Source organism: Ammodytes marinus (genome assembly GCF_949987685.1).
Source record: "Ammodytes marinus genome assembly, chromosome: 12".
In the NCBI taxonomy this organism is placed as follows: domain Eukaryota; kingdom Metazoa; phylum Chordata; class Actinopteri; order Uranoscopiformes; family Ammodytidae; genus Ammodytes; species Ammodytes marinus.
The window spans coordinates 20,381,674-20,397,382 of record NC_137216.1 but is presented as its reverse complement, the minus strand read 5'-3'; the positions used below and the strand labels follow the sequence as shown (position 1 = coordinate 20,397,382).

Sequence of the window (15,709 nt, the reverse complement as noted above, 5' to 3'; positions counted from 1 at the left end):
CAAAAGTGTGTGTTCGGGCTTTGCCAAGACAATTATTGACTATCAGCCGAAAAACTCTGAACCACCTTTATGTGTGTCTATGCCCTCTCTCTCTCTCCTCTTGTGTGTGTGTGTGTGTGTGTGTGTGTGTGTGTGTGTGTGTGTGTGTGTGTGTGTGTGTGTATGTGTGTGTGTGTGTGTGTGTGTGTGTGCATATAGGTAATGAGCTGCTCCGCCACTGCGCAACGATGGAGCTATCGCAACGATGGAGATGACGCAAACGGACCCAGCTCTCCGAAAAAGTGTTTCAAGACGAACATGGCGGCAACTTAACCGCGGTCCAAGATGACAATGGCCAACGGGAGAAAGGATTGCAGACTTTTCGCCCAGGTACGGGACAGAGAAACCATCCTGCGTTCAACGACAGGGCTTGTTTCTCACCTTTAAGTGAATCTGCCAGAAGGACAGCGGTGGACGCGCAGCATCAGTACCGAGAGGCTTGCAACAGCTGGTCTCCCTGCGCCCCCGAGGAGAGAACGAACCCGGGGAGGGACGGTAGGGAGAGGGGGGGCATGCGGTCAAAGAGGACGCAGTTTCCCCCCGGAGAGCCATGGAGAACCGGGATGCGGCAGCGCGAAGCTTAATCTGTGCAGGCGCGCTAATTGGATCGGAATAGCACCTATAGCTGCGGGCGCGACTGAGGAGCACCCTGGACCGGCAGAGGCACGGCACCCCACCGTTACAGAGGAGAACCAACCTGAGTCCATCTCCCCCCAAGTCAATGAGTATTGTGGCAGAGCAGCCCCCGTGGTGGAGTCGGCCGGGGCAGCACTTTCCTAAAATATGACCAGGGGTGCTTGGACGCGTCGGCAGCATGATGAAGGCTTAAAATACTGGTTTGCACCCCGAGAGAACGAGAAGCCATTTACCGAGTCGGAGCGGGCCCAGAGATGGCGACTGTCGCTGGCCTCTCTGCTGTTCATCACCGTCCTGCTTTCTGATCACTTGTGGTTCTGCGCCGAGGCGAAACTGACGCGAACCCGAGACAAGCGGTCGGACGAGGGGCTTGCAATTACGAACATAGGCGAGTACCCAAACTCCCTCCACCATATCCCAACATCACCTGACCCCCGCCGTCTCGCCAGAGAGCAAGATGTTATTTTTATAGGGAATTCTACCAAACCTCTGTGGCGAATGGACACCTGTCACCCAGACAGCCTGTCCAAAGACTGCTTTACTTTCACGGACGCGGAGACCGTGTGCCTGGGCCTCTCTGGTGGAGGGGAAAAGGGGACACAGTTGGCGTACGTGAATCTGAGCGATTTGTACCTTTCTTTTTGTAATTCCTACTCACTTTTGGATTTGTTTTACGGGTTTACGAGTCCGGACTATTTGAATTGCACCCTGGATATGGCCATGGGGGTGGATCTGCGGGGATGCAGCAACTGTGTTCGGGCTTATCAGAGTCTTGACCAGCAGGCGGAGGAGAAATACCAGGAGTTTGAACTGCTGGTTCAGAAATACGAGACGGATGTATACTCGGTTAGGACGTGCATGGAGGAATGCAAGGTAGGACTAACTAGGCCGGTTGATACACACACACACACACACCCACGCACGCACGCACGCGCACACACTCACACACACACGTGTATTTAAGGGGGCGGGTTCACAGTGGCCATGGCAACCGTTAGGTAGCCTATATCTGTCAGCATATTGGTAATTTTTTTGGAGTTCAAGCTACCTCTCAGATTTTGCACAGACATGGGGGACCAGGTGAAGGTTGTACAGACCAGTGCCGTTCTCCATCATCCTCTTTCCCTTTCCCCTTTCCTTGTTTATCTTTTTGTGGCTCTCTAACTCTAATCGTCTTTACATGGACCATTTTGTGAACTGCAAATGTACAAGTGACATCTGACATTTGGAAGAAGGGCCTACAAACTGGCCCCACAGCTACCTGATAAGAGGGGAGAGAGGGCTGCTTAGTGGTGCTCATTTCAATATCATTAATGGCAAAAGAGTGATTTCTACACCTAATTCAGGCTTTGTATTGTCCAGTTTGCCTGTTGTTTCAATAACATTGCAGTCCTAGAGCAAAGAATCTAGTTCAGGCAGTGACAATGCCGTGCATATCAACAGCAGCACAAACCATAGCACAAATACACTTTATCTTGTGTCACTTTGGGCATCAGGGCCCGCTCGGCTGTGTTGGACTTTGGAAACGTAGCTGTAAACTGAAATATAGTGGGGACACCTTGGATGAATTACACTTCAATCGGGTGTGCGCTGGACTGTTGCAGAGGCCCGTCTCCCTGTCAGCTGTGCATCCTCCTGTGCTCGCTGTCCATGGTGCTGAAAGGAGGCCCAGCAAAAAGGCCCTCCAGGAGTACATGCTTCTGTTTCTTTGGCTTGTGAAATGATATTCATTGTTTTAATGAACTTCTGGCAGCTAAGCATGGTTATATAGTTGACTTTATTGGCACAAAGACCAAACAAATTTCTTGGCCAAAGTGAACCACTACACTGCATGTTCTCTATCACTCCACCTCTACCCATACTTGATTAGGTAAATCCCAGGGGTTCATGACTTTTCTTCTTCGCTGAACACATTTCATAGATGGAAAATATGCAGTGCTGGTGTCAGAGAATGGCCGGTATGGATAGTTAGGCATATAGATGATGCCACAAGGAATGTGGGAGTATGACCTGACAAGGACACTAGGATTGTGTGATGTTATTCATCACTTACATGCATTTTTGTACATTATCTACATAATAGCTCCATTTGTATTGTGTACGTGGAAGATACACTCTTCAATATGCTGTAACATGTGTTGGACCGCAGCTTGACCCATTCCCTTGTCCTCAAAAAATGAAGGGGTTTTGCAAAATTGAAAAATGTGTGCAAAGCCGGAGGAAGTGCATCCTCACCATGACAGAACTATAACACATTGCAGGGAATGAACCTTGGAAAGCAGGAAATCTTCCTTCAAAACTGCCTTCATAGTGATCCTACAACCCAAACTAATGATGGATGTTGTAGGGCAGATGGCGAATGTGCTGGGCTGTGAGTGCTGATTATCCATGTATGTGTGAGGAAGAATAGTTAGTGGGAGGATGTACTGAGGATATATTCTCCCAATGGGCTGTTTATATGTTGGTTTATTGTGAGTCATTCATTATTGGTATGCCTGTTTGTCAGAGAGTGCATGTTATACATATGTGCATGGATCTGTTTTCTATAACATCTTACAGCTGCTTCCTTCTTATTGCATCTGATCAGTAGTGTACATTTGCACTTCTACTCTTTTCTAATGTAATCAGACTCAGGCAGGGCTACAGCAGCCTTTTAGCCCCTTTAGCCTAATCTGAATTGCTAATCTGTTTCGGTGTTCATTTGACCTTCTGTGAAAGCACAGCACCCCAGGCCTGAATCGCAAACCCTTGCTCCTTCAAGAATAACTCTGCTGGACAATAAAAAGACAACAACAACAACAACCCTTGACACAATAATTATTTAAATTAGTTTGATTTCTCTCATCTGAGACCTCTCAACTCTTGTCTTCGTCCACATTTTGAATTAACTGCTGAAGGCTCCTTTTCAACTGGCTAAAATGATTTGAAACTGTAACACCATGTGGTGTTTGTATGTGTTATAGTTGTGTGTTGTCAGTTTTGTATAGTTCTAGGGAATATGAGAACATATATGCATTGAGATGAGAAGAAAGGAGAAGGAATAACACAAATGTGACCTGTAGATAAAGGGGTGAATGTAGGTAAGAGAAGAAAAAAAACCTTTGCATTGAAGATGGGAATCTGTCACCAAGATGTAACAATATACCTTTATAAACAGTACACACACACACACACACACACACACACACACACACACACACACACACACACACACACACACACACACACACACACACACACACACACACACACACACACAACACACACACAAACAGAGTACTATGCACATAATATGACATACTTTACAGTGAGTAGCCTACTTACCTTCATGGATAGATGTACTGTCTGTTGGTGTTATTATCAGTCAAATCAGCTAGTTTTCATCAGACTATATTTTGGCACTCGGCCTGCCTTGTTAACTGTCAGAGAATGATGTGTTACTTCAGCTTTAGTGGGTGTAAAGGAAGACATTTGTAGCGTTGAGCTTTATTTAAAGTGTAGTGACTGTATGCAGTTAAGATGAGGTCAATGCGAGATGTGCTTCATTTGTTAGACATGTGTCAAATGTTACATTACCGAAAGAGAAGCTTAGCATTGTCACTTGACGCCTGTGTTTGACTGAGGGTTTTCACTTATGCCTTTATGCACTGTTCTTATTATGAAGGTTAATGTGTCTACTTTACTGCTCTACTGTTATGGAGGGTGCATGGTTGTTGATATTTTATATATTTTTTCATGGTCAACAAATCCCATGAAACCACAATGAATTGTTCCCACTACCAACTGTTACCTGTGTGGCTACAATGTCACAGAGCTTATTCTATGTGCCATCGACTCTCATTTGTTTCCCAAAAACCATCAGCACCACTGGGTGACATGTTTCTTAATTTCCGTAATAACTTACTGTCACACTGTCATGCCTAACTCGGACCCTATGAAACACAGCCACTAGTAATGTTAGTAACTGTGCTTTTCCGACCATGATGAGATCAAAATGTCCATTGTGAAGAAGAAGCCATATCGATGCAAATTGTTAGGAGCAGTATCTAGCAAGATATTTACAAGAAAATACATCAAACAAAAAATAACAGGAGATTTGGACAAGCTGATTTTCTGTGTACTCATTATGGTTTCTCATTATATGATGACTCAGTATTTTATGGGTGCTTGCTTGGCAAAACGCATGAAGATTCAAATGCTCCCACAGTTTTTTCTTCCTTTCTTCTTTTCCCTTACTTGTGCTCTTTACACCTTTTGATGTCCATATGTGGCTGTTTATATCACACAGGCACATGCACTCACGCATGTGTTCATTCGCACACACACACACACACACACACACACACACACACACACACACACACACACACACACACACACACACACACACACACACACACACACACACACACACACACACGGACAAACACACACACGGACAAACATCCCCAAGTGCAGTGTTTCTTGCAGGTCCAGACCTGACTGTCCCTTCCGGTGTAATTTAATTTGCACTCCCATAATTCCCTGCTTCTCTGGTGGCTGTGTCTCCAGGGCTCTATCTCAACATGTTGATCTTCTTTCTCCCTCTATCTGTCATTGTCTCTCGCTCTGCTTTTACCTTCTCTCTCTCTCTTAGTCTTTCTCTCATCTGTGTCAGAGCTCTGAGGGACCGACATCACACATGTGTCAAGTGTCTGCCTCCACGTAACCTACACCCCTCTCTCTCCCTCCTCCTTGTAGACTCACTTCCCATCAGGGGCCCTGGTTTGGCCCTCTGTCTCTTTCTGGGAAATATGTGGGTGTTGAGCTCTTGTTTACTGCTGGACTGATAGATACTGATCTAGGTTAAGGCCCTTTCCTTTCCTTCAATTACAGTCCTGTCCTCACAGATCCCACTGTGCGCTTCTTCGACCAGCCTTCTCTGGCCCTCTGCTTATTCAGTCACCTTTTCTCCTCTATCACTCTCCATTTCAACAAGGCTATCCAGTCGAGACACAATTTAATCTACCTCGGTTTATATTTTAACTCTGCAGTGAAAAAAAGCTGATTGTGTTCTCCCTTAGATAAAGCAAAATTACAAGAAGTCACAGCTCGAGTGGTCTTAGTGTCAAAGCAAAGATAAGATGAAACTTTATTGATCCCTAGGAGGGAAAATTAGCATTTCAACACCACAAGCAGCGGAGGGTGTAGGGTGAAACAGGATAGCAATATAGTGAGTAGTCTAGTGTGAGTGTCTGCACTCACACTAGACTAGAGGGTATGTGTGGCTGACTGTACTACACAGAGATGCTTTGAGCTATATTTAATTTAGCTATGCTAACATGCTAAGATGCTGATGTTAAGGTACAGTATGCTGAGCATGGTTACCATCTTAATTTAGTAAAATTTGCTCCCTGTTCGGTTAAGGTGTTGGACAAAATTAAATTTGGATTTTATAATGAAACTTGAAAAATTGTGGAATCCCTAAAATAATTTTGTTTCTATTCTTGAATTATTGAAATTTAAATTTCAGAACAGATGACCTTGGACAAAAACAATCTCACCACAAGGCCCATTGGTAGCTGCACTGAACCTCTAGATCAGGGGTCCCCAAACTTTTTTCACTGAGGGCCACATACAGAAAAATCTACGAAGGGCCGGGCCACTTTGCAAAAATAACACATTTATCAGGACATGTAGCTGCTCTGATGTTTAGTTTCATAGTGTCTTCGTAAATTGTAATCCTTCTTCACGGCAACACTTTCCTTGCACATTAAACAGATACATTCCCCCTCTTGTTTATATGCCAATGATACACCCAGTGTTTTCTGCCTTTGCGTCCAATGTCCAGCAGCATGAAAATAATATCCAGCTGAGGTCCCGACCCTCCTAGGGAGGTCCAGGGGTATGCCCCCCCGGGAGATTTTTTAAAGTTTTTAAAGCGAAATGCATGAATCTGGTAGCCTGGCATTCCCAGACCTGCCACTAGGCGCTGGCAAATTAAATTTGCTGCGCGTGTTGGTCTGGAGACGCTCCGTTGAAGCTTATCAAGACTACCAGAAATCTGGTATAACGTTTCAATTGGTTCTATCTAATATGGGCGCGCCAGAGCCCTTTATATGGTGCTCTGGGGAGGACGTAACCGGATGACGACAGTGACGTGCATGCGACGTCGAAGCTGTGATAGTAAACATCAAAGATGGCTGCGGATATGTTGTGTGAGTTTGAGACTGCTTTGGCCTCGACCCTTAACGAATTGGAAGACGGGACTCATAGCTTTCACTAGCAAGTAAGTGGAATGTTCTGTTTTGCCGACCGACAACGGCAAACGTTTAATTGAACAGTTTAACAGCTGTTCGCTAAACGAACGGGGCTTACGTCACTTGTGCATCGCTCTGATTGGTTGTAGTGCTATCCAACTGCGTGCAGTGGCATTTGAAATGCACGAGTAGGAGCCGCCCCTAGAGTTGGAAATTACTATTGATCGTCGCCAGACCCTCTATCGTTCAAGATATCAGGGTCAGGATTTCCAGGCTATGAATCTGGTGCACTGTGAGAGGGAAATTAAGAGGCTAAATCTGAAGAATTTTGTATGAAAAAAAATGGAGACACTGTCAGATGAATTAGAAGCTATTGGAGGAGGACGCATAGATTTTCCATAATAATATTAATTTAAAATAAAATATTATGCAGGGTCCTCTGGGATGGGCTTGTTGCTCATTTTCTTTTATGGGACATATTTCTCTGTAATATAATGAGTGCATTTAAATTATTTAAAAATTAAAAGCGCCATATTACATTATATTTTTAAAATGTGTCACGGGCCAATCAATCAGTGTTTGACACCCCTGCACTAGTGGGTTAACTAAGATATGCAAAAAATAAAAAATAAATAAAAATTCAAAGGGCCATATTACATTATCTTTTTAAAATCGGCCGCGGGCCAATAAAAAGCGGGCCGCGGGCCGCATTTGGGGACCCCTGCTCTAGATTATATGACATCTTCTTCCATAGGAAGGATGGAAATTATCCCATTGTTTTGGAATTGTATTGCTGAGTATGAGTATCAGTACACTCAACAGGTTAATTCATCTGGAGGCCATGAATGTCTGTATCTCATGGTGTTTACCCCAACATATATTGAGATAACTGAGTCTGTGTCATCCCTTTGGCCACAATGAAATTAGTTATGTAGCACTATTACCCATGGCCCTGAAAGTTCCTATTAGATCATATATACAGTATTTATCTGTATCATTGACTAAGTTTTGGACAGCTAGTTGTTCAGAGGTAATAACACCATAAGAAAACATACTTTCCCACCATATTATTATGTGAAAAGCAAAAGCTTTTGCAGTTTTGTTAAAACGGACAGCTTTTTCTAAGTAGATTAAATGAAAGTAGGCTTTGGCACGGTATATAATGTACAGATTGCTCTGCTATCAACACAGACAGCATGGACTTATTGCAAGTACTGCACTTTTCTCCCTCTCTCCCTCAAATTCAATTAGGGCTCTGTTGCTTCTCTGCACAGTTCAAATAGATCCAGGGAAAGTCCCCTTCATATGAGCTGCCAGTGTTTGTTTCTCCCCAGGCAGGAGATAAGGAAGTGCATCTGTTGGAGAAGAACACAGCAGCACTCCCATGGAAACGCCTCCTAGCTGTCCTGTTTTCCCCTTTGCTGCATTCGGCTTCAGCCCCAATCAGCAAATTCACACCCATTTTCCCCACTCTATTCCCCCCTTCCTCATACAAGCAATTATTCTGATAAAAGTCCTCCTTCAGCTAATACAGTATGTGGAACAGTACAAGCCTGTTAGCCTAGTGCGTGGGAACCGTTTAGCTCAGCTGAACAAGTCAAAGGTAGCTGTTTGTGCCTGTCCATGCACGTGTGTGTGTGTGTAAGAACAACCTGTGCACATCCAGCCAATCACAGTAGGCCTTAGCCCAGCTCTGCTCGTAATGAGATAAAAGTCGCAGTTCCTTTTGATTCGATCAGATCAATGGCATAAACAAATGATGACATTTACAAATGCAGAACTATTATCTGTCTCTTCTCTCATCTGTCTCACTGGTATACTTAGTGGAATGATTTGATGAGTGGGTGATGTGTTGTGCTCTGTGACAACGCGAAAAAAGAGAAAAGGGGCTCCACTGAGCGGAAATGGCTGCTATAACCGCTCGCATGGAGCACTGAACTATAAGGGTCATTATATTCACGATTTAAGACTTAAAAAGGAATGCTTCTCTGCAATAGATTTTGCACTTGTGTCCATGTGACTATGTCCCTTCAGCCACTTTAGATGTATGCAGTGTTAGTTGCTGAGGAACAAAAGGAAAATTGGATTGGAGACTGATTTTAAAACACAAACTATCTGAGGTACACAGGTGCTGGAATGAAAGCCCACATTTCTGTTATCAAGTTCTCATTTGTGTTGGGATGCATGTGTTAATTGGGTCCTTGTGCACAAGCTTAACACTGACAGTTGACTGAATTAACAGTAAACTTTTATTTGAAAGGAACACAAATATGCTTTTTCAATTCAATGAGTCATTGATAGAAATGTTGGTTCCATTTTTTTTAAAGATATTTTTGGCATTTTTATGCTTTATTGATAGTGTAGAGAGAGAGTTGAAATCGGGCAGAGTGGGGAGTGACATGCAGAGAACGACCGCGGGCTGGAATCGGCCCATGGGGGGGACGCCCTACCAACTGAGCTAAGGGCGCCCCAAATGTTGGTTCCATTTAATCAGAACTATTGTAGCATCTCTGTAGAAACCATTCATAATACAGCAGAGATAGCGAGTCTGTGCTATTTAGACACTATTTTTAAAGTAGGGGAGAACGGGGTAAATTGTCACACGGGTTAGTTATCACAATCGTTATATCTCGGAACCAGAAGGCGCTGTCTGTGAAATTTTGGTATGTAAATATCCACAATTGGGGTCAGAGGTCACCTACATAGTCTTCCTTGGAGTTAGACTGCTGAATTTGAGGTGAGAGGACTGTTTGTGTTTTTCATGTCAAATTGAAAATATTTAGCTCCTCAGTATTTTTCTTCTAGGCTTTTACACAATGGGTTTATAACAAAACACTTGTTACCCATAAAAAAGTGTGAAGGGTAAACTATAGTTTAGATTGTGGTTAGCAAGCTAATTAGGTGTCAGATGGTTGTTGGCCTTGATGCTAGCAAGAAATTCAAGTTGGGGTTGGTCGTCACATTTTTTGGGGGGTTGGTTGTCACATGTTATCCAAAGGCTGCAGCCAGAAAAGGAACACAATAACGAAAGAAATTGTCAAGCTGTGTCTTCACTGACACCCCAGAGAAGGAGAGAATAGAGCAGGAAAAGGCAGCTAGCATGCAAAAGAAAAAAGGGCAACAAAATCAAAACAACCCAGTGCATCCCAAACTAGACCAGCTGCCAAGGCTACAGTAAGTTATGTAGGCCTATTTGTCAACTTGACAATGCAATTACACGTTCAAATTTTGTTCTGCTTTCTCGTCTTCTTTTTAAGATTATTCCCATTAAGATAACATTGTGACAAACAACCCCATAGTGTTTGACAACCGACCCCTTGATGGGGTTGGTTGTCACAATGTGTAAGGGTGTCTTTGACGATTAATTTCTTCTTTATTACAATAAGATAGAAAAAGTGAGGGTTACACATTTCAAGCCAACACCTTAAGCTTCAATTTAATGTAGGAATGACTATTGAAAGATGTTTAGGTGATGAGCAATTCTCACTAGAGTAAAAAGTGTTACCCCGTTCTCCCCTATGGTCACAAAACTGTTAAATGGTATTTGTATTGGACAAAAAATGGAGTGAATACCATTTCATATACCACCCCTAGAGGGGAAGGCATTTGAATTATGAATGAATAGGAGTTGGACAGAGTCATAACATGAAGCTCACCTGTGTAATAGTTCAATGACTTAAATAATATTGTAACATCGTGATTATCACAACGGTAACCTTAAAGTTATTTTAAAAAGGAACTTTGCCGATCTTACACTTCATAGGGTGTTTACAGATCTTAGGGAGCACTACTACAAATCTGAATAAAGTATAAAGTCAAATTCGGCTTTTTGGTCAAAAGTCTGCTGGTGTTGAAACTAAAACATTTTAAACATTTGTTTATATAGAATTAGGAAGAAGCGAGCCTACCAGACCTTTACACGCAGCTTCTCATCTTTGCTTAAGGCTAGCAGCTCGAGACTACATTAGCAGCTACTTGCATAAAATGCCCAAATTTCCGACTGAACGGTCAATGAACGGTTATGTTATGAGTTGCATTATGGGTAATGTAGGTGTCAGCCGTTGCCAAGGAAGAAAAGGACAGGAGCGAAATTGTAACTCGGTGGATTACTCGCTTAATATGGTACAGCCTGTCACTCAGAAAATCATTGTCAAATAGCTTCTTTTTTTCAAATCAGGATCTGATAAATATGCATGTGACTTCCCTGTTCACCGTTATTAATGTTGCTGGGAATAGTCCACGTCTTTTGCCATTAGATATCAAAAAGTGTATTTGCAGCCACGAAAGGTAAAATACAACACATTGAAATTAGAAGCTGTTTAGCTAGATATTTGAAATACATCAATGAATCCATCTCGTAAATGTAATCTTTTGGGACCTAACCACGTGTTACTGAAATTCCATTGAAATTAGCCATCATTGTTCTGGTCACATTAAAAGCAACAGGAAGAAAGTCACAATCTTCATCAGCCGCAAACAGCATGTCCCGATTTAGAGAGAGCAGATCAGCACAGTGAGAGAAAGATAGACCCTTGCACATGCAGTCCATAAACTCACACATACTGTACACACAACATGCTGTAACACAACCAACAACACCACACACATGGGAGGGTGGCTGACAGTGATCAGGTGACGGACGCATAGATAAAAGAATGGGGGGGGGATAGAGAATGACAAATTAATGGTTAGATACGAGGGAATACCCAGTGATGTATGCAGCATGATAGGCTTGTGTCCGATCCCTTGACATACTGTATTCTCTTTGGTTTTTGTACAATCAATTCATTTGAGCACCTATGCCCCCCCCCCCTAATCCATTCCATTTTAATCAGGAAAGTGTTTTTGTCAATGGATCAGTGTGTGTGTGTGTGTGTGTTGGTTGAATGAGGATGTTGAATGTATGCATGCATGAGTGCACAGTGTAGCCTATTGCTATGTTGTGGTTTCCATCGGTAATTGCGATAAACTTAATACGAATAGGCGCCTTAAAGGCCAGGCGACGTTAAGCTTTGCTGTAAACACTTGATTTTTATAATTTGCTACAATTTGTCATTGTTAAATTTCAATTTTTGTACTGGTTAAACAAGATAGAACGTGTCAATTATGATCTTTAGAGGTTTTGTAAGGTGCATTTTGTTACCTTTGGACAGAGCCAGGGGAGCTGCTTTTCCCTGCTACTTACTTACTTATGGTGCTAGCTCCATATGGTTTACTGTATCAACAGTGGTAAAATGTTCAACTTATAAGTTAAAAAGTTTTATGTTTGCTGAATTGAATTTTTCCATGGATGGGAAACTTGGCAACCTTTTCATTTTATAGTCTGCAACACTTTTTTATGCTCAATTCATCTGGCCAATTGTTGTGTGTGTTTATCCTTAAAAAAAGGTGTTTACCAGGAAACATCCTCCAAAATAGGGTCTAGGCAATATTAGACTAAACACCTCCATTCAAACTGATGCAAATGAGTTTGTGTTGTCCTCCACACAGCCCTCATTATGAACCCAAAGAGGCTGATTATTCACATCATTACTCCAGTGGGACCTAGCAACCACCTCACCACTGAGGAGCCTTTTCTGGTTCATGATACAAACCTCAAGCATGTGGAACCGACAGAATGTTTAGGGGTCCGATTGAGGATTTTGCGAACAAGTAGTTTCCTCAGCAACACAACACCTTTCCCAGTCTGACACGGTAATCTGATTATGGACGGAATGGGAAGTGGCAGAGAAAGAGAGAGGGGTACAGATGGAACACAGGGAAGGAAGAAAACAGGACAGACGAGGAATGGACGGGAGCTCGACCCGAAGATTAGGGTCTTATCGCCCCCCCCCACCCCCACCCCAGTGTGTGTGTGTGTGTGTGAAGTGGATGGATGGATGGATGAAAGGTCAGTGGAGTTTTTCACGTTTACAACCGTTTTGTCCATTTGTCCTCAGTCACTCTTTCTTCATCCTTTAACTCCGTCTTTCCAACTGTCCCGGCTCCATTCTTCGTTTAATTATTTTCCTTCCCTCTTTTCGCCACTTGGAAACTATCCGTACACATGGTGCTCAAGTCCTGTCCTAGTTTATCTCCTTTGTTGCAGTTTTGCTGTACAGTGGCATTGACAGCCCCTGACTGTGTCTCTGTAAATTATTCATCTGTTATTGACTTTTCAAAAGCACCGAGGAGGAACTGGAATACTCATCTCCTACCCCCTGTGACACTCTGATGTACCTCGCTTTTTAAGTAAGCAAGCAAACACAAACACACACACACACACACACACACACACACACACACACACACAGACACACAAACAAAGGCTTGTGCATGGGCCCCAAATTCACATGTAAACGAATGCTCCCGCAGGAACTTTTCTAGGGACACCAGAACATTTTCAGGCGTATAAGAACTTTTTATGCCTTTCAACAACATAAATTGAGTTCAGGTTTTCATTTCTGCCCATAGAAAAAGTCCATGGGTAATACTTTTCCAGAAACACAAAGGATGGAAATTTCTTTGCATGGTATTTTGGGTCAAAAAACTTTACCATACGAAATAAATATATATACAGTATATATACATATACAAATATACATATATGTACATATATTAGAATACATGTTTTTGTCATAGTTACATATTCAAAAAGGAAGCAGGCGTCTTCACCTTTCAGCACATTTAATATCCCTTCATTTCCCCCTCTGCACGTCCTCTTTCCAGCATATTTCAACAAACATCACAGGCACATACAGTAACATGCATCTACATAAAAACGTACACGCAAACATTATCTGAAGCAGTGATGCATGCCTTGCACTCTGCTAAAGATCAAGATATATCAGTGAAACAGGAATATATAGGGGAGAACGGGGTAAGTAGGCACACTTTTTACTCTAGTGAGAATTGCTTATCACCTAAACATCTTTCAATAGTCATTCCTACATTAAATTGAAGCTTAAGGTGTTGGCTTGAAATATGTACCCCTCACTTTTTCTATTTTATTGTAATAAAGAAGAAATTAATCATCAAAGACACCCTTACACATTGTGACAACCAACCCCATCAAAGGGTCGGTTGTCAAACACTATGGGGTTGTTTGTCACAATGTTATCTTAATGGGAATAATCTTAAAAAGAAGGCAAGAAAGTAGAACTAAATTTGAAAGTTTAATTGCATTGTCAAGTTGACAAATAGGCCTACATAACTTACTGTAGCCTTGGCAGCTGGTCTAGTTTGGGATGCACTGGGTTGTTTTGATTTTGTTGCCCTTTTTTCTTTTGCATGCTAGCTGCCTTTTCCTGCTCTATTCTTTCCTTCTCTGGGGTGTCAGTGAGGATACAGCTTGACAATTTCTTTCGTTATTGGGTTCCTTTTCTGGCTGCAGCCGTGAGATAACATGTGACAACCAACCCCCCAAAAAATGTGACGACCAACCCCAATTTGAATTTCTTGCTAGCATCAAGGCCAACAACCATCTGACAACTAATTAGCTTGCTAACCACAATCTAAAATATAGTTTACCCTTCACACTTTGCATGGGTAACAAGTGTTTTGTTATAAACCCATTGTGTAAAAGCCTAGAAGAAAAATACTGAGGAGCTAAATATTTTCAATTTGACATGAAAAACACAAACAGTCGTCTCACCTCAAATTCAGCAGTCTAACTCCAAGGAAGACTATGTAGGTGACCTCTGATTCCAATTCTGGATATTTACATACCAAAATTTCATAGACAGCGCCTTCTGGTTCCGAGATATAACGATTGTGACAACCAACCCGTGTGACAAATTACCCCGTTCTCCCCTACATGTGTTAAAACATTTTTTTTTAAAGTTATTGAGTCTTCTTCTAGGGAAGATTTTGCTCATACGAATGCCAAAATTCATGTTCCTTATATCAAATTCCCCCCTGTCTTTCGGTACCATATTCTAGTGCGCCCAGAACACTACAGACAACTGCTTTAACAGCAGTCATTGAGTATTTAGACAGGAAAGAGCTTTACATAAAATTAAGCTCTTACTGTCCAGACAGCCACTTTATGTGTGTGTGTTGGCTCGTTCTCCAACCTGGAGGGTATGAATATGTTAAGATGTAGATATCGCCTCCCCACTGTAATCCTTTACAGTCTAGCCTCCGTACTGACATTTTTTTTGTCTCTGTTTTCCACCCTTACCCATTACCTTTTTTGCATGCCTTCCATTCCTCTTTTCATTTTTTATCAAGGTAGTTGCCTATTACATAATCGCTGCCCCCGTCAGTCACACCCTCCTCCTCTCCCTATCTTGCTCCCTGTAGCCCTAATCCTCCTGTGCAGCCTCTTAGCTGGATAAAGCTGACTCCCATCCCTTCTCTTTATGGCAGGATTTACAGCAGTACCCTTTCATATCCCCCCTTTTAGCACTCTTACTGGTAGCTTCTACTGTTTCAGGGCCATGCACTTTGGAGTGCATAAAATTCAGTTGCACAGTGGAAGGAAATCCCGAGAGGGCTCTGAAAATCACCAACTACCCCACAATTCAAAAAGGTTGAATTGCGCTGAAATTATTGCAGTATTTTCGTGCATTACTTGAAAGTAAATATAGAAAATATCAGGGATGGCTATTTTAAACATAGAACTCTTTAACATGTTGATTGTGAACTGTTCTTGTGTCATGCACATGTGCTGTTTTGTCCAGCTATCAAGTGTAATAATTAAACATCTCTATAACAGACAATAACAGTTTGTGGTTCCCATTGAAAAGTTATCTGCTATACATTATGGGAAGCATTTTCAAAGCATGTTGTTTTTTAATTAACAAGAAAAAGCT

General features: G+C 42.3%; 1 protein-coding gene across 1 annotated transcript in view; it reads left to right on the top strand.

The window, feature by feature from the left end:
• Window positions 1–822: 822 nt before the first annotated feature.
• nalf1b (NALCN channel auxiliary factor 1b) overlaps window positions 823–15,709 on the top strand; it is a gene marked incomplete at both ends in the record, with an annotated part of 82,533 nt that continues 67,646 nt past the window's right edge. Inside the window, one exon of the mRNA XM_080038484.1 lies at window positions 823–1,548. Within this exon, the coding sequence (XP_079894610.1) occupies window positions 823–1,548 (726 nt within the window). The remainder of the gene's footprint in view (window positions 1,549–15,709) is intronic.